Source organism: Micromys minutus, assembly GCF_963924665.1.
Source record: "Micromys minutus genome assembly, chromosome: 1".
Lineage (NCBI taxonomy): Eukaryota > Metazoa > Chordata > Mammalia > Rodentia > Muridae > Micromys > Micromys minutus.
Genome location: NC_137969.1, coordinates 29,196,574 through 29,221,103, shown reverse-complemented (window position 1 = coordinate 29,221,103; position 24,530 = coordinate 29,196,574). Strand labels below are relative to the sequence as shown.

Here is a 24,530-nt window from a genome sequence, read left to right as displayed (position 1 = left end):
TCTTTTGGCTGTGTGCATAGAAGTGGAAATGTTGGATACTGGTGTGATTGTTTAGAAATGTGAGGAACTGCATACTGTTTTTCATGATGGCTGGGCTGTTTTACATTCCAGCCAGCAGTGATGAGGGTTTTAATTCTCCATCTCTTCACTGTTTTTGAGTAGGTTTTCAGTTTGTAAAGAAATCTGAAGTTAACCTAAAAAATGTTTTGAGCCCTGCTGTGCACAAGAAGGCAGTTCCTCTTTGAGGGAACAACAAAGATGAATGGGATATGTTGTTGAGTGTGTAGGTGACTGATAACTTCTTTTTCTTCTGAGGATGTGTTTATGAACGAATAAATTATCTTACAATTTTTATTGGGTCGTTGAAATTTAATGCAGAGACTTTATGCCAGATTTAGTAAAAGCTTGTCGTGAAAACTCAAATGATTATTAAAATTAGTTTCCAAAATTACAGTTAATTAATATAGCTCTCATTTGGAAAATTCGAAGTAAGAATTTTTCTAATTCAGATTTATTTTCATAATTTTTGATAGGGCCAGGTGGAACTATTTTAGCTTCATTCTCCCTTTGTATTTTCAAAATTGAGCTTGGTAAATTTCTCTTTTAACAGTACAGTCTGAGGAATTAATTGTCTATACCTAACTGTACTTGATTGTACTTTTTGGTTTTAGAGTTCAGTTCCATCTTTGGAAAGACAAGATAGAAGTATTATGTTAAGGAAAATCTAATTTATTTAACAGGTTGGATTTGTTGAAGAAGTCCTGATTCATTCTCACGATGGCTACTGCTCAGCTGTCTCACAACACCAGAACACTGAAGGCATCTAAGGTATGTGTTAAGAATTCAAAAGAAAAATCAATGACCATTTAGTGAGCTACTTAATTTCAAATTTCTTTAGCAGCAGTTTTATCAGTTAGTTGGCACATAATACTCTGGGAAAGTATGTCTACATTTTAGTGCCTAATGGACTGGGGCTATTCCGAAAATTAAGACCAATTATAAAGTTATGTACTGGGTGCATGTTTCATGCTTACTAGAGTAAAAGAAATCAGAGACAAAAAGAGAAGGTTCTTTGTTAGATATGTACTTCCTGAAGCAATTAGGAAACTTGTGATGTAATGTTCAGAACCAAAGAGGAGAGATCTGAAAGAGGCTTTGATGCTAAGAGTCCAGGGAAAAATGTATTAGTCACTTCCTGTGGGGATGACAAACTATATGAGATAATAAACTTAAAAGAAAAGAGGATTTATTTTGGCTCACCGTTTCAGAAGTTGATTCTATTGTTTTTGACTCAGTATCAAGGCAGAACACCATGGAGACATGCAGGGAAAACACATGGTAGAGCGAAGCTGCACACCATAGTGTTCCAGAACAGGCGTGGGGTGGGGAGGACACACTCGCTGGATAACCTAGTGTCCCATTAGATCCTGTTTATTAGAGGTTCTTCATCTCCCATATCACAGCAGGTTGAGGACCATGCCTTCAACTTCAGGGGACAGTCAAGATTCAGACATAACAAGCTACAGTATGTCAGGCCAGGAAAGCTTACTGGATTTACCCAGGCAAGTTGGGCAAATCCCAAAACAGTCAAATGCATCACATGCAATTTTTAGATCCAGTATATAGTATATGTGGGGTAATGTTATTTTTTGTGAGAAAATACAAAAGATAATCTTTATCTTTTTTGTAATCATATTAAGAACAATCAGATTTATGGTAATTAAGTCAATATACCTATATTTACACATGAAAAAGAGTGAGGCCAGGAGAATTGTCACGTGCTTGAGACCAGCTGGACTCCATAGTGAGTTCCAGGTCACCCTGAACTAGATTGAGAAGCTGTCTCTACCTCTTAACCTACAAAGGCACACAGTAGGGCTGGGGAGATGGCTCAGCGATTGGGAGCACTGACTGCTCTTCCAGAGGTCCTGAGTTCAATTCCAAGTGGCCACATGGTGGCTCACAACCATCTGTAATAGGATCTGATGTCCTCTTTTGGTGTGTCTTCAGACAACTACAGTGTACTCACATAAAATAGATAAATCTTTTAAAAAAAAAAAAGTCACAAAGTAATTCAAATTGTAGCAATGTAGCAATTTAGGGGTCTTTGTTCACTCTGAAATGATGAAAAGGCTCAGAGAAGAGAAAATGTCATGAGGATACCTAGCCTATGCCTTGGCTCAGAATAAGAAATAAACCTGGTGTGTTTAGGGGAAGCTGCTCTTTCTGTGGTGAGGCTGACATGTTGACCAGGAGGAGAAAACAACATGGAGCAGGACTTTGGCAAACACATGAATTTGGATCTTAGAAGCCAGGCTGAAGAACTGGTGCTTTATTCTGTAGTCAGCACCAGGTCAGAAGGTCTGAAGGTTTGTGTGCTTAGAAGAGTGAGTACAGCCCTTCCTGTAAGCAGCCAGAGGTAACCTGTAAAGATGGTTCGCTACTCCTTTGACCCAGAAAACACCACAAAATCATGCAAATCCAGAGGTTCAAACCTTCATGTTCATTTTAAGAACACTCGGGAAACTGCCCAGGCCATCAAGGTATGCATATTTGTAAAGCCACCAAGTATCTGAAGGATGTCACTTTGAAGAAGCAATGTGTGCCATTCCAGCGTTACAATGGTGGCATTAGTAGGTGCACCCAGGCCAAACAGTGGGGCTGGACACAGGGACGGTGGCCAAAAAAGAGTGCTGAGTTTTTGCTGCATATGCTTAAGAATGCAGAGAGTGATGCTGAACTTAAGGGTTTAGATGCAGATTCTCCAGTCATTGAACACATCCAGGTGAACAAGGCACCTAAGATGCACTGGCGAACCTACAGAGCTCATGGCTGGATTAACCCATACATGAGCTCCCCCTACCACACTGAGATGATCCTCACGGAGAAGGAGCAGATCGTTCCAAAGCCAGAAGAGGAGGTTGCACAGAAGGAAAAGATATCCCAGAAGAAACTGAAGAAGCAAAAGCTCATGGCATGGGAATAAATTTAGCATAAAATAAATGTAGTTAAAGTAAAAAAAAAAAAGAGTGAGTACAGGACTTTTTTTAAGATTGCTAAATTGTAGGAGAGAAGGGGTGCAGGTTGGAAGCTGAAGGAGAAATGGGCATCAGCAAGCAGTCATCTCTCTGGCTTGGTCCCAGGAACTTGTCAAGCCAACACCTAATGTCATCTAGTTTCCTAGGGAGTACTCTCTCTTGAGGGAAGTGCTGAGCTGGGTGTGGGAATTGCAATCAGCATGGCAGCCATTTTTCTCACTGAAATGAACAAATTGACTTTTTGGTTCAACTAAACCTTTGTTGTATTGAGTTACAGGAACTCTTTTTCCCAGTAAATTTTACATGACAGTGCAGTTCTATTATCTAATACTAACAACAATGATAATTGTTTGGGTTCAGACGCAGGACCTTGGACTGAGGTGCATATTTTACCTATCAAAGCAGATCTGCCCTCCAGGTTCTTCCAGCATCCTTCAGTCCACACCTGGCATACCCTGCTCATACCCTGAACTTTCTACCCCAGGGGCTGGGCTGCCCTTCCCCAGGGGCTCCTCCCTATATAATCCAGACATTTTACACACCCTCTCTTCTCTCCCTCCCTCTCTTCTCTGCATTGAGCCCTTTCTCTCCCTCCTCCCCACCATGGCAGCTTCTCTGGCCTCCTTTGGGCCAGGGAAGTTGCCCTCTGGAGAACAGCTTCTCAAAAAAACTGGCCTTTAATGCAATCTAATCTGGCTTGAATTGGCTCACTGGCAGAGAAATAACCTATCAATAGTAATTGTAAAACTCAATATTTATGCAACATTTACCTATTTTCCAGGCATTGTACCAAGGGCATTATGTTATTATTTCAGTTAAAACTCTCAATAAGAAAGAAACTGAGCAGGGCATTGGTGATGCACATCTTTAATCTCAGCACTTGGGAGGCAGAGTCAAGCAGATCTCTTGAGTTCAAAGCCTGCCTGGTCTATGGAGTGAGTTCCAGAATAGCTAGGGCTACACAGAGAAACCCTATCTTGAAATGAAGAGGAAGAAAGTAAATCTTGGAGAAGTAAGGTATCCAGCTCAGGGCCACACAACAGCTAACTTGTCAACAGTAGCATGCTTGACTACCAAAACTTGGCAGTGCCTGCTATTTTCAAGATATTATCAACACCACCAGTAACATTCTAGCTGTTAGACTAACCGAGCTTCATGTATTACTTTTAGAATGTTTTCAGTGAGTTATTACATGTATTTCATGTCAGCTATTAACCAGCCAAAGAAACTTTTAATTTCTCAGGATCTATATGTTCGAAACCCTCAAATTTCTCTTTACTTTTTAGATGTATACTGCATAGCCCAAGGTCACTATGTAGTTCAGGCTGGCCACGAGCTTACAGTCCTTTTGCTTTCAACTCTAGGATACTAGCTAGTACTAGGATCACAGGAGTGAATAACCATATCTGAACTCAAAAAGAAAAAGATTAAATGCCTAAAAAAGATGAATATAATGTAATTTGACAAAAACATAAAATGATAACTCATTGTCTTTATATAGACTACTAAAGAAGATACATTCTTAAATATGGCAAAATCATATCTAAAATATCCAGAGGACATTTTAGGAACGTGTGTGTGTGTGTGTGTGTGTGTGTGTGTGTGTGTGTGTGTGTGTGTGTTTATCTCTGTGTGCACCTGTATGTGAACTTTGGAAGGTATTTTTTATCTGAAGATATGTTTGTAGGTAGTAACTACCTCTAAATAACTTTATTAAAATTATTAGAAGTCCAGCGGTTGAACTGTATAAAAAAGAACATTTATTACTTGCCAGCTTTCTGATGTGGCAAATCACTTATCTTTCTAGATTTCCTTTTAGGACCTATGACATGAGTACATTGAGTTAAATGGGTCCTAAAGTCTTCCCAATTTAAAAATGCTGTGCAAAGTCCCCAGCATTAGATTAGATTTAATTAACTTTGATTTAATGAATGACTTAGTTACTTTTCTTTTACTGTCATGAGACACCATGATCAAGGAAGCTTATAGAAAGAAGAGTTTATTGAAAGCTTACAGTTTCAGAGGGTGAGTACATGACCATTACGGCAGGGAGTGTGTCAGCAGGTAGGAAGGCAGGCGTTGGAGAGGTTACTGAGAACTTATGTATTGATACAGAAGCATGAGGAAGAGAGGGGAGGGGGGATACATGCTATATGGGAATGATCATAACATGGCTTTTGAAACCTTACAGCCCACCCTCAGTGGTATACCTCCTCCAACAAGGCCATACATATTATTTCCCAAATAATTCAACCAGTGGGGACAATGCATTCAAACTACCAAAAATAGGAAACAGAAACTTTAAAAAGTTTTATACATTAATTTATTTGTTAATATATGTATGTATACATGTTTGTTTATGTATGCGTGTGTGCTGGCTAGTTTTATATCAACTTGACACAAGCTGGAGTCAGCAGAGAATAGGGATCTTCAATTAAGATTGGCTCTATAAGATTGGGCCATAAGCAGGCCTATAGGGCATATTTTAAAATTAGTGATTGATTAAGGAGAGCCCAGCCTATTGTGGGTGGAGCCATCCCTGGGCTGGTGGTCCTGGATTCTATGAGAAAGCAGTCAAAGCAAGCCATGGGGGGCAAATGAGTGAGTAGCACCTGCCCATTGCCTCTGTAACAGCTCCTGCTTCCTCCTGCCCTCCTGACTTCCTTCAGTGATGGACAGTGCTGTGGAAGTGTAATCCAAGTCAACCCTTTCCTCTCCAAGCTGCGCTTGGTCCTGGTGTTTCATCGCAGCAGTAGAAACGCTGATTAAGACACTGAGCATGGGAGTGAGCAGTGCATCCTGGCATACGTGCAGAGATCAGTTGCCACTTCGTGATCCGATGGAACTAAGGCCATCAGGCTCGGTGCCCTTACACAAGGAACTGTCTTGCTGGCTTAGAAAGAGAAACTCTAGCCTGTTTAGTACTAAGGCTCTGACTACATGTATGTAATCTCATTCCAGTAAGACAGAGAAGCTTATTCTGTTACTGAATGTTACAGTTTCCTTAACTTAACCAGATTCATTTTGTCACTTGGAGATTTGGTGACAACAAAAGTTCTAAGAATGACTTGGCCTTAAGAAGAATTTTGTCCATTTTTAGGACACTAATGATCTTGGCAGGACTCAGCAGTCTTCTAAAATATAACCGCTGGTCCCAGAGCCAGAATTCAAACAAACAACTCAAGTATTGGATGAAAGAGGAAAGTCATTACTCAACTTTCATGCATTCTCTGTTGCTCTAGAGATTCAATAGTTTCTTTAATATGGTGTCCTAGCGGTGCTGCACATTGGCTTCTGTTTAATTTGCTCTTGTTCTGCGAAGCTTGCACTCTGAGGTTGTGCTGATCTGTCTGATGGTCGTGCCCGTAATGTCGCAGCACTCCCCTCTCGGCTGTCTGCTAACATTCCTCTTCTTTGCCACTTATCCTTAGGCTCAATTCAGTCCCACTTTTCCCACAGCTTTCCTGCTCAGGCGAATAGCTGCTCCTGTCTCCCATGCGCAGCCTCTAATCTCTCTCCACTCATTTTATACCCAGTCTCTGCCCTGTTAGCCTAAGTCTTTCCCTCTGTCTGCACCTGGGTGGTAAACTCCATTAGAGAACTGTGTTCTCTTTAGTCCACTTTTGGTTTTCTTTCTTTCTTTCTTTCTTTTTTCTTTCTTTTCCAGACATATTTTCCTTTTATAGCCCTGGCTGTTCTGAAACTTGTTTGTAATGGATGTTTCACAAATGAACAAAGTAATTAGTACTTGTTCACATAACAAGTGAACACACACATACCAAAATACAATAAATGATTGAATTGGGGCCCATGTGAAGCATTTTATAGACTTTAGCCTAGTTAATCCTCAATCAAGTGGTCTTACTATTGCCCTGTGTACAGATGAAGGGATTGAGTGAGGTATAAGAGCCATGAATTTATGTAGAATCAGGTACCTGCAACAATGTATTAGCACTAGAGTTTTATTGTAACGGCTTTACTTATATTGTGTCTGTATTTTCTTTCTTGTTGAAATGGCATAATTAACTGCAAAGCCTAAGAATTTCACTATCTGGACAGCTACTAGAAAAGGTCGCTGACCTCCGGCCAATCATAAATTGTGTTTGTAACAGAATAGTGATTCAACCTGGTTAAGGAATGCAGGCTGTGCCCTTCGCCTCTTCATGATGCCCCCTTACCACTCTACTCTCAAGGCACTCGAAAGTGATGAGTCCTGTAACATTGCATCCTGCAAACATGAGGACCTGTTTGACCCCAGCCTTGTGCACACTAGTATGACCAGCATTGGTGAGGTGGAGACAAGGCATCCCTGGTGCTTGCTAACCTAACTTGTTGACTCCCAGGGCAATGAAAGATCCTGTCTCAAGAGAGAGCACCTGAGGTTGACCTTTGGTATCCGTATGCATGTAAACACATGTGGTTGTATGCCTGCATATATGTGTACCTGCACACATAGGAGCACACATAGGAGCATACACAGAACACACAGAGAACTTTTCTTGCTTTAAAAAATGGTTTATTGAAAGACAAGTTGGTTGTTATAAATGGCATTGGTAGAGGGAGAAAAGCCAACGAGGAATGAAGCTACTTCTAGCCTGGTAACTGGAATAAATGATTTACTTGTCTAGGGATGAAACTGGGGACCATGCTTTATGCACTGTAGCAGAGACAAACTGAATTTCAGGGTCGACAAAGTAGTATTGGAGCAGATGTCCAGAACTAGAAATATAGGCAGGGAACATAAATAAGAAATTGAAGTCTTTTCTATAGACTGTAACTGAAGCTGTGAGGACAGACAAGATTTTCCAAGAGAACTCTTAAGAGAGGAAAGACTTGAAGACACTCCAGGGAGGACGACAGGGTAAAAAGGAGAAATGACCTAGGACTAAACACCCTTTAATCCTAAAAGGATTTAATCCTCAGAGGCAGAGACAGGCGGATCTCTATGAGTTGGAGGTCAACCTGGTCTATAATGTGAGTTCTAGGCTAGCCAGGGCTACACAGTGAGACCTTGTTTCATAAGAATGGGAGTCAGGGGATGGGTGGTGGGGTGGGATTCATCTGTGCAGGGATGGATGAAAGCTGAAATAGTGTTAGGGTAGCAGTTTAGCTCAGTATCCTTCTTGCTTAACATGCAACAATGTCCTAGGTTTGATTCCCACTTCTGCCAAAACAAGAAAAACACAAAACAGTGTCAAGGCAGCTGGAGGGGGACATATGGATACAGTGTCAAACACTCCAGACAAGGGGTCCATTCTCTGATAAGTTGTACATGGTAACTCTGGAGAGAGTGTATAAAAGAGACAAGGGTAAAAATTCAGATTACAGTGAAATCTAGAGTATATGAAGAGAGGAATGATGTTATAGAATTATAGGAAAACTCCCCATTTCACTTTAGAGCAATGGGTCATTGAAATATATTGTTTTCATCCTGAATTACTCCAGTAATTGCCTGCCTTTCTGTTCTGCCTTGCTTTTATGAAGATCTATTTTAACTCAAGTATTCAGAGCCCTGTTTTCTTTTGATTATCTAGAAATGTATCATAATTGACATCTTAAAAAAGTTTCTGTCCTGTCTGTGGTAATGGTTTGATGGGCTGAATATTCATGAATACTGATTTTTATCATCTCTGATTTTCTTCCAGAACACAATTTTTCCATCCCAAATCACGAATGAGCATGAGTCACTGGTGATGGTGAAGAAACTTTTTGCTACTTCTATCTCATGTATAACGTATTTGAGGGGCCTGTTTCCAGAGAGCTCTTACAGAGATCGCCATTTGGATGGTAAAGTTGGGTGAAATGACTGCTTTGGCTAGTGTCCCGTTTTCTACTCAGCAGGACACAGCTTCCTCTCTCACAGAGTGCGTTCATTCTACCTCATGGGCATGTTCTTCAAGATCAATGTACTTCACTTTCCAGTTTAATTTTGCTGTGTATTGGTTTTACTTATAGGAACCATTAACTTCAAGCTAGCTAGTAAATGAAAAGGCAGACTTGATGAGCTATGTTTAGTAATTCTTAGTCATCCTTGAAAAGGTGAGAACAAAAGTCTGCCTTAATGCTGAAGATTTATGTTATTTTGTGCCTCAGTTGAATTTGTTCTTTGAGGTACATTTTGATGCTGAGGAAATTCAAAGGAATCATGCGAGAAACAACTTCTTATTAACACATATAAATATGCATAGGAGACATAAATCCATTTGTTGATTAGCATGGTTATTTAGACAGTTATTTTAATCAGTATGTTCTTTTGACAATAGCCCGCCTCTTCATTTTATTGTTATTGGTGTGCACATATTTCCTTGTAAAATGCTATTTTTCCAAATGTAATTTGAAATTTCTCATGTTTATATTTAGTAACAGCCATAGCTTCATTCTAAGTTAATTTTCCTAGGCAATATTGATTCTCCAAATGAACAGCAGTGAGTGTGTGCTTACTCTAAACACATAAGGACGGTGCTTGTAATCATGCACCGCCCTTTCTTCATGTTAATCACTTCTTTTAACTTAGGAGCTAAATATGTAAGATTTAGTGTGTTCACAGGTAGCATATACTTTGTTTCCCCTCCTGTTTGAAACATGGAATTATAAAAGAAGGCATCCTTTGGAAATTAAGCATTTTTTATATGTCAGTTGCTACTGCTGACATTAAAATCAAAACAACAAAACAAAACCCCACAGCTTTTACTTCAAAAGATAAAAATGATAGTTTATTCTAGGACCAAATGTGAGTGACATGGGCCAGGGACACAGATTTAGGTTGCTGCCAATGCCAAATTCCATGTTCTAGTATGGAAGAAGCTTCATGAAGTTCTTATAGTAACAGAACAAAGAAAGTCATAGAAAGTTGGGGATACAGTCAAGTGGGGAAAGCTCCCCTCAGTCCTGGGTGCTGTCTGCTGACACTTTCAGCTTTTGTGTCTGTTTAAGCTAGGGAGTCTGTTGGTACATTATAAAAGGACTACCTAACACCCACAAGGATGTTAGCTCATAAACAGAGGTAGGCAGTAACTGGCTATGAAGGGGACTAGAAACAACCCAACACAATTTGTAGTTTAGCTCTGGACCTGCAGCCTCGTAAAGTACAGCTTCTCTCCAGGAGCATTACCTCGCACTGACTTAGGCATGGAGGCAAGAGCCTTGCTCATAGTTCCATTTTTTCTTTCTTTCTTTCTTTTCTTTTTTTTTTTTTTTTTTTTTTTTTGTGACTGTTATAGTAGAAGCTAGTCTTTCTTAATGTGTTTGTATTTAAAGTGACACATCACAAAAAAGTGCCCAGTGTGTGTGGCACTCTTTTCAGCAATATCTAAGTATTTTGTCAAACTAGACTAGTTTTCCTATTCCTCAACAATGGTGGAAGTGATGTTAATGTTGGCATAGAGAAACCATATGAAAGAGTAGAGGACTCCGAGAGCTGGTGAGATGGCTCCACAGGCATAGACGTACTTGCTGCCGAACCTAATGATCTGGGACCCACGTAATGAAAAGAGACCCCTGTAAGTCATCTTCTTCTGACTTGTACACATGTGGGTATGGCACACATTTTTGCATTTATACGTGCACAAATCCATGCATTTATAAACACTTGATCATTTAAGAGGTTCCTGCTAAATCATACATGGGTCAGTGATTCTATGCTGATTTCAGTGCCCACTTATGTCTTCCTTTCTTCCCTCATATGGGAATGTGGGAGATCTCCCATGGAGATGTTTAAGAATAACTTATGCATTTGTGTTTAATATTTTTCATTAAGAGGGAGATGGTAAAGAACGGAATTGGGAATGTGTCTAACTTGTTAGTTGAGATGGCCTCAGTGGGACCTCAGATTGCTTAGGAAGAGAAGGGAACAAGTCAAAAAAACTAGAGTGGGAGTCTGCTGCCAACTTCAGAACTAGGACTGAGGTCACTGTCAACACAGGACTTATGTGTAAAGTAGGTATCGAAACATTAAAAGTGTGCCAAGCAGTGGTGGTGCACGCCTTTGATCCCGGCATTCAGGAAGCAGAGGCAGGTGGATGTCTGAGTTTGAGGCCAGCCTGGTCTACAAAGTGAGTTTCTGCACAGCTAAGGCTACACAGAGAAACCCCGTCTTGAAAAACACAGCAACAACAATAACAAAATAAACAAAAAGAAAGATAGAAATATGTTATAAAACTAAATTTTACAAGTAAAAAAAATAAAGGAAATGTCCTATTTAGCATGGATTTTTCAGGATAACAGTGGTGTTTCTATTTTTTTAGACCTCAGTTTAAAAATTCTTCGGGATGACAAAAAGTGTCCTGGGTCATCACATATTATTAAGTGGTAAGTAAATTCTGTAAAAATCAAACAACATATTAGTCATGGTTGAAATTACCCATAAAATTTTATTTTGTAAAATTATTTACTTAGGCTACTTTTCTTAGTCTTTTTTTCTGAAAATTATAGCAATTATTCATTATTATTTTAAACTATTGATTTCATTTTAGAAGAAAATGGACTTATATAAAGAAAAAAATTTTAACTGCGATTATTCACCATATGCCTATCTGTTTACTAGCATTGCAGTAGTGGGAAGAGAGAACACTTCTGTGCTTCAGAATGGCTTGTCTGTTATTTACAGTATTCTATAGATATATGGGAAGATGTTTAGGTTTTCAAAGGTGATTAAATTGAACAGGCAGAATGATTATTAATTTATATACTTCAGATGCTACACTTGATCTTAGCGAGAAGGCCGAGAAGCATATATCAATTTATGTACTAAAAAAATAGAAGTGCGAACTAATTACATACTTGGATTTATTTATTTATTTATTTATTTATTTATTTATTTATTATTCATTGGCTGTTTATATGGGCTTAAGTGACGTTGGTTATTATTTCTTGACAGGATTCAAGGTTGTTTTGATGCTTTGGAAAAGAGATACGTAAGAATGTTTAAAAACTTACCTTCAAATTAAAGACTCGTCTTTACTCTTTAAGAACATTCTATTCTATAGTGGTTAGCAGTATTGCAGTACCTGCCTTTGTATTTATTAGTCGATTTTCTCTTATTTTGTCTGTGTTGCTGCACTGATGTTTCCCTTACATCAATAAGAAACGAAAGCTTCATTCTCCTTTTTTATATACGCATATCTCTTTTAACCACAGAATTTCCTCTGAAGTCACTGGACAAGATCCACAGGATGTGGGTTAAGGAAGACAAGAATCTGGTAGTTAGCACATTGAACATATTCAAAATAGTAGTGATTCATTTTGTAGATGGAAAAGAAGTAATAGTTAAATAATGAATCTTTATTTTATTTTGTTAATTATGACTCCTGAGTATAACTCTGAACTTTTAAAAGACACAGCCCAGATTTTAATTAAGCACATATGATCTGTCATGCTTTGATAGGCAAGTGTGCAGGGTGTTAAAATGAAGGCTCCAAGCCTGGCGGAAGAGATGAGATGCTCGTAGATGAGATGGCTGCTACTCTACCCTCCGCTCTCCTCTCACTTGTCAGCTCCACTTTTTGTTGCAGTGAAGAAGTTTTACGTTGAATTATTTAACATAGTCACACGTTCCCTCATTCCTTCCCACTCTCACGTCATCCCGTTTTGACCCGGGACTGAGGGCTACAAAGATAAAACAGATAAGGGAAGGGCTTATAGACCGTGGCAGAAGGTGGGTGTTGCTCATATGAGGGCTAATATTGCTGGTTCTATACTGGTTACCTGTTGCTCAGCTATTGGTGTCTGTGGTCTGGGTTGACAAAGTGACACTGCAGAAGGACTTTAGGCTCTGGTAGCAGCAGGATGGAGCAGCTTCTGAAGGACTGAACACCCAGAAACTTTTCATTTGCTCTTGATTGTTACACAAAAGGCACATTTAGCAAGTCAATTTCCGCATAGCAAAACCTCTTATCTGATCTAGGAATTGTGTGAAGGACGATTACCTAAGCAGTTCTCAGCCCTAGGAGACTTCCTGGTTTGCCAGGTCTGTCTCTGCTCTAAGTTATGCAAAGGATCTGAATCCTTCTGAAGAGCAACTCCGTAATCCTCAGGTAACTCATGATCCATTCAGGCTCTGTGACAAGACCCTGCTTCTTAAAAAAAAAAGAAGAAGAAGAAGAAGAAGAAGAAAGAAGGAAGGAAGGAAGAGAAAGGAAGAAAGAAAAGAGCAGGTCCCTAGTAGCACAAACCTTTAATCCCAGCACTCAGGAAGTAGAGGCAGGTGGATGTGAGTTCAGGCCAGTGCAGCCTATCCAGTGAGTTCCAGGACAACCAGGACTGTTACAGAGAAACCCTGTCTCAAAAAACAAACAAACAAACAAAAAACAACAACAACAGCAACAAAAAAACCCAACAAAAAACCAACAAACCAACCAAACAAAACCAACAACAACAAAACAAAAAGTAGTTTAAGCAAAACCAAGTTTCAAGTAGCAAGTGCACTTGGAAGATGTTCTGTTTACTAGTTGTGAAAATTTGGGTATTTTATATTTTATGGTAAATTTGAATTCTTTAAAGTAAACACATGTATTAAATAATTCTTAAAAAAGGAACTATATAACTTCCCTTATTCCCACTCTCATCTCTCACAATTCCTGCCCACATTCCACACTACATTTGTCCAGAAACCGAACTCTGATCATGCTATTCTTTTTTTAAAAAAGATTTATTTATTTAATGTATGTGACTACACTGTAGCTGTCCTCAGACACACCAAAAGAGGGCATCAGATCCCACTACAGATGGTTGTGAGCCACCATGTGGTTGCTAGGAATTGAACTCAGGATCTCTGGAAGAGCAGACAGTGCTCTTAACCGCTGAGCCATCTCTCCAGGCCCCGATTATGTTATTTTTTTATGTCTAAAGATTTTCCAGGAATTTAAAAAGAGTTCAAAGCCGTTTGCACGATTGAGCCGGCCTGAAAGTCCCTGTTGATTTTCTAAGACACCCTCCCTCACTGCCATGCTCAGGCTACATGAAGACGCTATAGGGTGCTGGTTCCTTGTGTCCTTGCACATACTGTTCCTCTTGCACAAAAAGTTCTGTCCAGACCCTATGCCCATGGCCTGCCTGGCTTTAGTTTGTCCTGCAGCTAAAATTGTCCCTCATTGAGGGTTCCCCTGACACTGTGTATGGTTTCTTCACAGCAGACCACACGGTATAACGGTGTGGCCATGTGATTTTTCTCCTTAATGTTGGTCCACCTTGCTAGGCAGCGTTCTTCTTCTCCTTCTCCTCCTCCTCCTCCTTCTTTAATGTATCAATAAACTATTAACATTTTCACTGTTAGTCATAAAAGTCAGTTATAAGCCAAAATGACCACAAGGTGGCACTGATGTTTTGGCCAACTACTGCAGAATTATGGTCCTCAAATTTTATATTTTACATTTAAGAATTTTGCATAGCCTTGATTGCATCTGTGTCTGTATATTCAATATTTCTTTAAGGATGAGAGACTGACTTTGTAGTTTGTGGTATGCAGAGAGGCGAGAGTTTGTGAGATACACCAGACTCACTAATTTGTTTACCTTGCTCAGTAAGTTTCAAAAGGAGTACTTCTAAGGGATTCTTGTGCTATAGTTAATTTTGAGAAATAATGAATTGCTTTGCATATCTTTTGATTTGCAAATTTGAAAATAGCAACTTTTAAGTTATATTCTTCTTCTTTCCCAGTAAAGCCAGTGTTTGTAATATGAATTGTTTGAATGAGTGAATAATTAGTTCCTTTTTCTGATCTTCTGAATATTTTTTCTCTGAAGTAGTATTTGAAGTAGTCTGTGTCAGAAATGTCAGTACAAGCACATAACAGCAGTTCTCTTTTCTCTTGAAGCTATACATGGCAGTGCTGACAGTAAGTACATACTTAAAGGCCAAGTCTCTGTCTCTACATTAACTTTTGGCAAAATTTAAACTTTTGTTTAAAGCATTTAAACAAATCTTTCCCTTTCTTCCCTTTTGAGATTTATTAACATTTTAGCATGTAAAAATTGGATATATCAGAGCTTTAATAAGATATTATAAATGTTCAGTATATTTCTTTGGCATATATGTTATTATATGAGAGAACATAGTAATTAATCATATTAACTCACAATTTAAATATATTTTTAGGTTTGTAACAGATTCAAAGGGTTTTTGTTTTGAAAGTTTTGTGGACTTTTTTTTTTTTTTTGAAGTTTTATATACCCTTGGGTATAAAATGATGGTAGAAAATTGAGATACCATTGACAATATATATTAATTATTCAAGTGTTTATGGCATAACCATTTAAGAATTTATTTGCAGTTCAATCATACTAATCACAGATACTTTACATCAGCTATAAACTTCCTTATATTTAGTGTTCGTAGAAAGTACTAAAGATTTCAAGTTTTTAGTAAAATGAGAGCTCATCCTATTAAACCTGGAAGTGTGCTTAGTGGCGCTTAGTCAGCAGAGCACAAATTAACTCTACAAGGACAGTGTATTCAGGGAACAGCAATCTAGCAAGTTTTGGAGATTAAGTGCTCTATATTTTCCCTTTAACAGCTTTACACAAATCCCAAGGAACCCGAGGTAAGATGGTGGTGCATAGATAGTAGTGTATGATACTATGTTTATGTATGCTTCTCTGAATTGAGGCTGTATGTAGATTATATTACTAGACTACCACATAAACAGCAATTCATCGTAAACTTTATGTGTTATTATAAATGAGACCAGTCCTTTTGTATGAGAGTTTCCTTTAGAAACTAGATTTCTTTTTTAGAAACACTTCTACACAGTGTTAAAAAAAACCAGAAAACACTATTTAGAACTGAGACTATTCCATAACATGTCAATATTAAGATTCTTTTAATAATAAATGAATAAAAGTAATTTTCTTTATATTTATTAATATAAATATATAAATAATAAGTATTGATGTATACTAATAAATATATTTTACTTATTTGCTTTATGATTTTTTGGAAAAATAAAAGCTACAGCATTACTCAGAGCTCTTTACCATTTGAGTGCTCTCTGCTGATGCTTTCATAAACTTTGAGAGCTTAGGATCTCCACTCTCATCTTTAGATTTCTGGACTTGCTTCTTAACTCCTGAACCTTGAGCTTTTCAGATCTTTTGTGAAATCCTCTTTGGACTGCTCACGGTCTGTGCTAACTCCTACTTTTTCTAAAGTCTTTTCCCAGGTGAGCCCTCTGGGTTGGTCCATGTTTCCTAAAAAGATTAGGATTAGAAGTTCCTGGGAGAAGGGTGTTGTTTACTGTCTTGCAGAGTGACTAGTGCTGCCTTGAATATGACATCGTCACCTCTGCCACTTCAGTGGCTTTCTAACTGACACAGACACGGAGAAGCATTTTATTTTCTCATCCTGGTTTGTCTCTCTTCTAGCTTTCTTTTCTCATTTCCCTTTTGAATTTTTCTTCTCTAAGCCAGTGGATTTGGTCTAACTGGTGGCATTGGAGACTAAATTGTTTTTAAGTCCTTAGTATTTTTACTTTGCAAGATTACAAATTACCATGAAAGCGAGGAGAATCACTACTGTGCAGGAGTGTACAGAGATTCCTTAACGCCCAGACTGGCATTCTGTTTTCTGAGTCTCTCTCCTAACCATCAGTTTTGGAATCATTATGTAACTGAGAATCACCTTGAACTTCAGCTCCTGCTGCCTTCACCAAATGCACCAGCTCTGTATGTGTAGTGTTGAGATTACAGGGTAGCACTATGCCTGGTTTACTGAGTCCTAGGCATGGAACTAGGACTTTGTGCATGCGAGATACGCACTCTACCAACTGAGCTACATCCCAGCCTGATCTTTTTCGCCTATTTAGTTTCAAAATGATTTTTAAAAGAATTAAGATGGAGTAGAAGTTCTCCAAACAAAAACTTCCTGGCAGACTGTGAGTAGATTGTTTTGTTCTAGTTCGTATTATGTTTCCCTGTGCATGCACATCTCCTAGTTTGAAATCTGGTTAGTTTTGGTGCATGATGTTTTATTTATTTGCAGGTTTTTAAGAAAATAATAAGCTTTATTTTTAAAGAGAGATCAGTAGTTTTAGAGGTGGTAAACTCGAGTTTACCTCAGGAAAAGTCAAACAGAATGAAAATAAAACTACTGAATTAGCTCTGATGCTAACGTATAGGATAATGAAGGTTTAAAAGAGAGCTTTCGTGTGGGCAGTTTGAAGCTATCCATGACCTGACAAAACTATCTTGAGCACTCACTGCTTAACTCTATGGCAGCAGTCCCCGAGCGCATGCTTTCATGGCATCTGGTCACTAAGAAATGGGAGCCTTTAAAGACTAAAAACACTACAGGTTGTATTTTATAAAACACAACTCAAAACAAAGTCAGCGATTGTATTAGTGCTTTCCTGCGGCTGTGGTAACATGCCATCGCCAAGAGCAGCTTAGAGCAGAATTTATTTTGGCTTACAGTTCCAGAGAGGAGTTCATCATGGCAAGGAGGCAGAGCAAGCCGGGGCAGGAAGCCGAGTGCTCACATCTTCAACCAGAAACACAAAGCAGAGAAAGCAGACTAGAAGTGGAAATGAGGTTATAAACTACCAAATCACACCCCCAGTGACACACTTTATCCAACCAGGTTCCTCCTAAAGATTCCACAACATCCCAAACAGCGCCACCAACTGAGGACCAGGTGTCCAAATAACAGAGTTTGAGGGACATCTCTCACTCAGATTACTGTAGCACTGATGGTTACAGTTTCACTACCACAACAGTTCTACAGTGGTCACTGTATCGAAAAGCATGCACAAGGTTCCACTGTTTTATGAAAACATCAAGTCACTGAGAAAACTCTGTAGCTCTCTGACCTCATTCTCTTAAAAAATCATGAGACAACATTATCAGATCAACCCAATCTCTGGCATTATTGATCCTATGCCAACTGCTTGAGTCATCACTGAAGGAATAGCCTTCCCTAAACAAAATGGCATAAAAAATAACAGTATTAATATTTACTAGGAATAAAAATAGACTTTTCACATGGGTCTCAATTTGGAGCACTTCTGTGAAGAATATATTACAGTACTACAGATGAACTGTAGGTTAAATCCAAGCGTGTTTTTCTACTTCAGAAGTGAACAGAATTAGGAGCCATGTACACAATTGTAGTACATTTACATTTACACTTTTGTTTTGATTGCTGTCGTGAACGAGAACCTAAAAACTAAAGTAATGAAGACTGACAATGAGCTTTTCTACAAGCACACACTGAAATGTGGGCGGCATACAAAGCAAGCAAATCTTAATCTGTGATAAATCATTAAGAATTACATGTATGAGCTGGTTTCTCTCTGTAGCCCTGGCTGTTCTGAAACTTGCTCTATAGACCAGGCTGGCCTCGAACTCACAGAGATCTACTTGCCTCTGCCTCCTGAATGTTGGGTTTAAGCCTGGCCTAGAGACATTTTTAAAAAGCTTCTATATTAGAGACCAAGTGTGATGGCATATATCTATAATCCCAGCACTCAGGAGGCTGAGGCAAGAGGATCATTAGTTCTAGGTTAGTTGTACAACATAGAAAAACTCTGTCAAGAGCGAATTCTTATAATAAGAAATTCTACTTGAAAATGAACTCTGCGTGTTTACAGACATAAACGGGACAGACCTGGTCTCTGACATCTAGAACTTTATATTTGTATGAAGAAGAATAAACATTAAGTAAATAGAATTTAGTACAAGTCTTTTAAGGTTGTAACGCCATGAAAAAAGTTTGAAACAGTGTGCTGGTCAGTGATGAGGTAAAGATCACAGAAGGAGGGCTTAGATGGACAAAGCCATAGGAAACATCCCTGGAGGCTGGAGTAATCAGGAGTCAGCTTTTCCAGATCTGTGCAAGGCATCGGATCAGCACTGAGGGTAACACACCGGGTTCTGCAGTCAGACTGCAGCTCTACCATGTACTAGCTCCGTCAGTACTGACAACTGTGATTCCGATTCTGTGCCACCTCAGAGTGTTGGTGGCACGACCCAGAATACAGACATACGGAGACCCTCAGACAGGAAGTGTTTATAGGCAGAAAAGATACCCCGTGTCTGTCTCATAAGTGACAAAAAGGGAAATGGCAGCAGAGCTAAGTGGATGACAGATGAGGAGGCACCATAGGTGTTATTACAAGGACAGTGAGAGGCCAGGGGAGGGGCTGAGAGGAGGAGAGATGCGATTTGATTTGTACTTAAAATGCTTATTTTTGTTGTAGTCTGAGGAATTGGACTCAGGCCTTACCTAGATCCTCTCTGACCCTTGGCCTTTTCTCTTCTCCCCCCTCCCCACGTGCCTGAGATGGTTAGCTCAGTATGTTACCCAGGTTAGCCTTCACTTGTGATTTTCCTGCCTCCGCTTCCTGAGTAGCTGAGAGTGCAAGCATGTGTGATCTGTGCCTGGCCTGGTTTGTAGTTTCAAAAGCTCTCGGCTAGAGGAGGAGAATGAAGATGACGTGGCTGTGTGATTCACTTTGGACACAGACCTGAGGAGGCTCCAGTGATTGGAATAAGGAGAGAGAAAGTTTGGACATGGTGAAGTTAGCAAAAATTAACACTTCAAAATAGTGACTTTTTTATATTTGATGCATTTGTGTCTACTTGACTGTGCACCATGTGTTTGCAGTGCCCTTAGAATCCAGAAGTGGGTGTCCGATCCCTTAGAACTAGTTCCAGGCAGTTTTAAGTTGCCCAACTCCTCCATTGGAGGAAAAAGCGCTCTTAACCTGAGCCATCTCTTCAGCTCTGGGATTAACATCTTTTTAAAACAGTTCTATATCTCAACGGTAAAACCACTGATTTAGGCATCAAATAATAAATATTGAACAACTACTTAAAGTCTCTCTTATTTACAAAATACATTCTCATAGTATTAAGAGGCCACAGTTGACTAGAAACAAGGACAGGCAAGAAGAATGGGCATTGTTTGGTTGACAGGACAATCATACTTAGCACTGGCTAAGAGAGGACACTGGGTCCTAGAGAGGCACTAGCCAATCTGAAGTGAACATGCTGCTGCTCTTAGGCACCTGCAGCTACCTCTGATCTGACCTGTCTTCTACTGTATTCACAAAACAGCCGCCTGCAAATAGACTGAGCAGTTATGAAAGCAATTCTCTTTTAACGTTAACTCATTACAATCTCCTTAGGCTCAGGAAGTATGAGCTAATTTCCAGGACTTCATCACCTGCGGTTAAGTTGTATACTAAAGATCAGCAGAGCTTTGAGCTTAAATCTTAGAGATAAGTAACAGGAACATGAAAACTGCTTTTGATCAGTCTAACATCCTCATGTCCACATTGTCAGATGAATGAGGGTCATATTCCGTGTTGATTTCAATTCATACTCTATCTGCCTTTAGCACCTTCAGCTCTGTCTGCAAATGGTATCATTTATCTGGGTAAAACAGTTATTTTTAAACTAAAGCATCATAAATTGTGTGTGCATGTAGGTTCGTGTGTGTGTATGTGTGTGTGTGTATGTCCATGTGTGTGCAGGCGTGAGCAACAAGTGTATGGAGATCAGAGAACAGCTTGAGTCTGTTCTTCCACACTGGGTTCCTGGGATTAAACTTGGGTGTCAGGCTTGCAGTGTCAGCACTTTCCCTCGGAGCTGTGCCACCAGCCTGAAAGAACTATGTGAGGATGTCATTAATGAGGACATTTGTTCTCTCTGCTGTCACAGCCTTACCAGTGATGAGAGCAAATAGCAGTGACAACTTCTGGTGAAGGAGACAGAACTGGATTCCTTGTTGGATGGGAGAGATAGACAGACAGATAAGACAAATGGACACTGGACCTGGTATTACCAGTGATATACTTCCTCCAATGAGGCTATGCCTCCCGATCCTTCTAATCCTTTCAAATAATTCCACTCCCTTCCTGGTGATTAAGCATTCATAGCCTGTCAGGATTGTTCTCATTCAAACCAATACACTGTCTGTATCCTTAAGGTACACAGAGCTTTAGAAACTGCAAACCACTGATCTGCTTAAACTTTCAGTAGACTTTGATGAACTTAGAATAAAATTCAAGATCTTTACATTGTCAACAAAGTCTTACAACCATATCTCTCATTTCCAGCTAGTTAGCTTCTCCCTGGATTCTGAGAAATACATCCCTTCCTAATTCAGGACTTTTGCATTGCTGTTCTGTCTGTCTGAAGCATTGTCCCACCAGTCTGTATAGAACTGACCCTTCTTGAGGCTCATCACAAAATATTACATCTTCAGGCAAATCTTTCTTGACCCTTCAAAATCTAATGAACCCTTCTTTCTCTCCATTATGGATTTCCTACTGTAGCATCGGCTTTATATTGTCCGTGTCACTACTTCTGAAATTACCTTAGTTTTTTGTTTACTAGCTAGCTCTGTAGATTCTATGGAAAAAAATCTTCTCTGTCTTGTTCACCACAATGACTCCAGTTTCTAGCTCAAAGTAAATAATTTGATAAAACATTCATTAACAAATGACTGATTCCTCAGCTAGTAATACCTAATGGAAATATTTGCTACCTAACTCACTTTCAGCTGAGAGGAGAGAGGTTATCATTATATTTGGAACTACTACTCCTTGATAAAGTAATGCTGTGAGACAAACATACAGATGAAACAAAGGCGATATTCAATGAAATGTTCATTTTATGAGGTAAAAATCTAGTTTGGTTTTCAGAATTAACTTCTTTCTCTGCTCTCTTTGGTTTTTCTAGAAAGTGACTGAGATATACCAATTCAAATTCAAATACACAGAAAAGGGAACCACTATGGACTTTGACAGGTAGACCCTGACTTTTCAATGAGCATGAGAAATGTATAGGAGTGCAGTGAATATCAGCTTCTGTGTGGCCAGTGGAAATCTGACATCTTTTTGTAATCTTCTCGTAGCCCTATAAAACTTTACTGTCACAAATATGATAATTGTTTCAAAGTCTGAAGTCAATACATTTGGCTGATGAAAGTAGAGGCAGTGGTGGATGTGATGGCCCTTAAAGTTATATTAGTGAGGGGGCTGGAGAGATGGTTCCGTGGTTAAGAAAGCACTCTTTCAGAGGACCTGAGTTCAATTCTAAATGTCTAAGTCAGGTGGCTTACAATGAATCATGCCTTTGAGCACACCTGCACTCATGTGCGCATACCCACATGTAGACACACATCTACAAATAACTAAAAATAATAATAAATCTTGAAAAAAACAAAAGATTTAATTTAAAATGTATTCATGCTGTCAACATAAAGAACCCATATGACTGCCTCTAGCTATTAACTCAGTAGCTCGGTTGGCATGCAAAGACGTTAATTCTTTTCATTTTCAGTAGAGGAATACTGAGCCTGAGGGAAGTGAAACTCCTGGATTATTTGCCTGTATGCGCAAATACTTTGCTTACCCATACACATACACGTACCATTTTCTATGTGTGTCATTATATAGGAAAACCCATATACATTGTATTTTCCTACAGGCCTTTTGTTTTGTTTTGTTTTGAGACAGGATCTCTCTGTGTAGCCCTGGCTGTCCTGGAACTCACTCTGTAGACCAGGCTGGGCTCAAAAGCAGAATCTGCCTGCCTGTCTTCAAGTGCTGGGTCTAAAGATGTGTGCCACCACCTCCTAGCCTTATCAAGTCTTAAAATCCATGCTTTTAGATATAGTAATGGGTCAAAAGGCAAAACCAAGGAAGACCCTAGCACATATAGAGATGTTTGTGCATGTTCTTAATTATCCCCTCATTTGTGAGACTTGCAGAAAGTACTCAGGTACAAAAAGAAAAGTCAAAACACCAGCCACAATTAATTAGGATTTATATACAACTTTACAAGTTGTACAGAACTTTGTCTTTGAGGCAGCATCTCATGTGGCTCAGGCTGACTTTGAACTTAATGTACAGGCAAGATTGTGCTCTACCAAGCCCAGCTGTGTATGACATACTTCATGCTTTCCTCCCACAGAAACAGTTACTCTTCAAAACTCTAGCATATGTATTCTGGACAAGCAGGTTAATCTTTTTGTATGTTTTAGAGATACATTTGCTGAAAGATAGACAGTAAATCAAATGGGTAAACATTTCAGATACTCAGGAGGTAAGAAGGTAATATGTAGTATACATTTCTGGAAATGAAGCTTAAGTGAGGCCCTGAATATGATTTGATGTTTCCTGAGGCTTCATGAGCCGTGCATCTTTACCCCATCATTCTGCCTGGTTAAAAACCTTGGTAGACAGAATTTCTAAGTTGTTGGAAATTGATAAAGAAGCTAAAATATTCAGTTAATACATGTTTGTTTACTTCATGATCTCTCACTGCCTCCAAAAATCAGGGAGAGACCTAACAGTTTAAGAACTTGGGATTATGTTGCAGTGCTAAGTGTCAATACATTCAAGGTACTACAAATATATTGCCATTGTAGCATGTCTTTGAAGACACTCAAATGTGAGGCTAATTGGCAAGAAAACTTTGTAAAGTAATGAAAAATTTGAGCTAGAAGATAACTAACCTAACTCTTTCATTCATTCATTCATTCAACAAATATTTATTGGGTAGATGAACACCAAACCGAGTACCGTGTAGATGAAAGATTTAGCCATTCCTAGTCTATGTGAGGACATATAATTCTGAGGGAGGTGCAGAGTGTAAGGGAGACTCTTGACAACATGGCGAGTGAGCTAGGTAGGTGCTAAGGGAGCATCAGGATAAGGAACAGAAAGTACCATACCGCTGCAGATGCACGTGGTTAAAACAAACCAGGTGACAGCTGCAGGGCGGGTGGAGGTGAAAAATAGTTGTACATACGCCATTTCTCATGTTTGGTTTAAAGATGACAGATGTAATAGAAAACTTTATCAAGAAGGTGACATAAGCAGATCTTCCTATTGGGAGTAGTCACTTGGCTGCAGCCAGGAGAATGTCCTCAAGTGTAGACAAAAGGAAAGCCAGAAGAATAGATGCTTTAGTAACCTATGTCAGAGAGAGGAGGGGAGTTCTTGAGAGACAATCAGATGGTAGATAAGCATAGAGCTAGTGGCTGATTTCATGCTGGGAGAGCTGCAGAAATGTCCATAAGCTTATCTCCCAAATGGGCTAACTGACCTAGAATGTGTGCAAATGATTTGACCGAGGTCATTCAGCTAAGAGTACATACAGCTGATACTAGATGCCAGGTCACCTAATTACAAATCCATTGTTCTCGTTACTATGACATGTGGTTATTTAAAAGCCAAAATTTAAAGATAATATTTAAAATGCTTTGTGAATGTCTGTTATTCAGAGATTACGTGCATATACATTGCAGAAAGTACTATCATTCCCTTAAGTTACCCCTTAAAAACTGTCTACAAAATGTCATAATGTTTAATTTATTAGATGACATAACCAAAAATTGCATAGTTTTGAAGTCTATTGCAGATATTATATATGATTGAAAGTTGTATAGTTTGGGGGTCTATTGGGAATGTTATATGTGATTGAAAGTTGTATAGTTTGGGGGTCTATTGCGAATCTTATATATGATTGAACGCTGCCATTTTTTTTCTGT

General features: G+C 39.1%; 1 protein-coding gene and 1 pseudogene across 2 annotated transcripts in view; both read left to right on the top strand.

Moving 5' to 3' along the window:
- Positions 1-750: 750 nt before the first annotated feature.
- The window catches only part of HORMAD2 (HORMA domain containing 2), a gene marked incomplete at its 3' end in the record, with an annotated part of 81,451 nt that continues 57,671 nt past the window's right edge, over positions 751-24,530 (top strand). Inside the window, exons 1-7 of the mRNA XM_080938484.1 lie at positions 751-828; positions 8,684-8,825; positions 11,282-11,345; positions 11,914-11,950; positions 14,848-14,868; positions 15,547-15,573; positions 21,713-21,780. Of these exons, the coding sequence (XP_080794610.1) occupies positions 778-828; positions 8,684-8,825; positions 11,282-11,345; positions 11,914-11,950; positions 14,848-14,868; positions 15,547-15,573; positions 21,713-21,780 (410 nt within the window). The 5' untranslated portion in view covers positions 751-777. The remainder of the gene's footprint in view (positions 829-8,683; positions 8,826-11,281; positions 11,346-11,913; positions 11,951-14,847; positions 14,869-15,546; positions 15,574-21,712; positions 21,781-24,530) is intronic.
- On the top strand, positions 2,433-2,986 carry LOC308423450 (large ribosomal subunit protein uL22-like; annotated as a pseudogene). The gene has a single exon. The product of its transcript is annotated as a large ribosomal subunit protein uL22-like (transcript).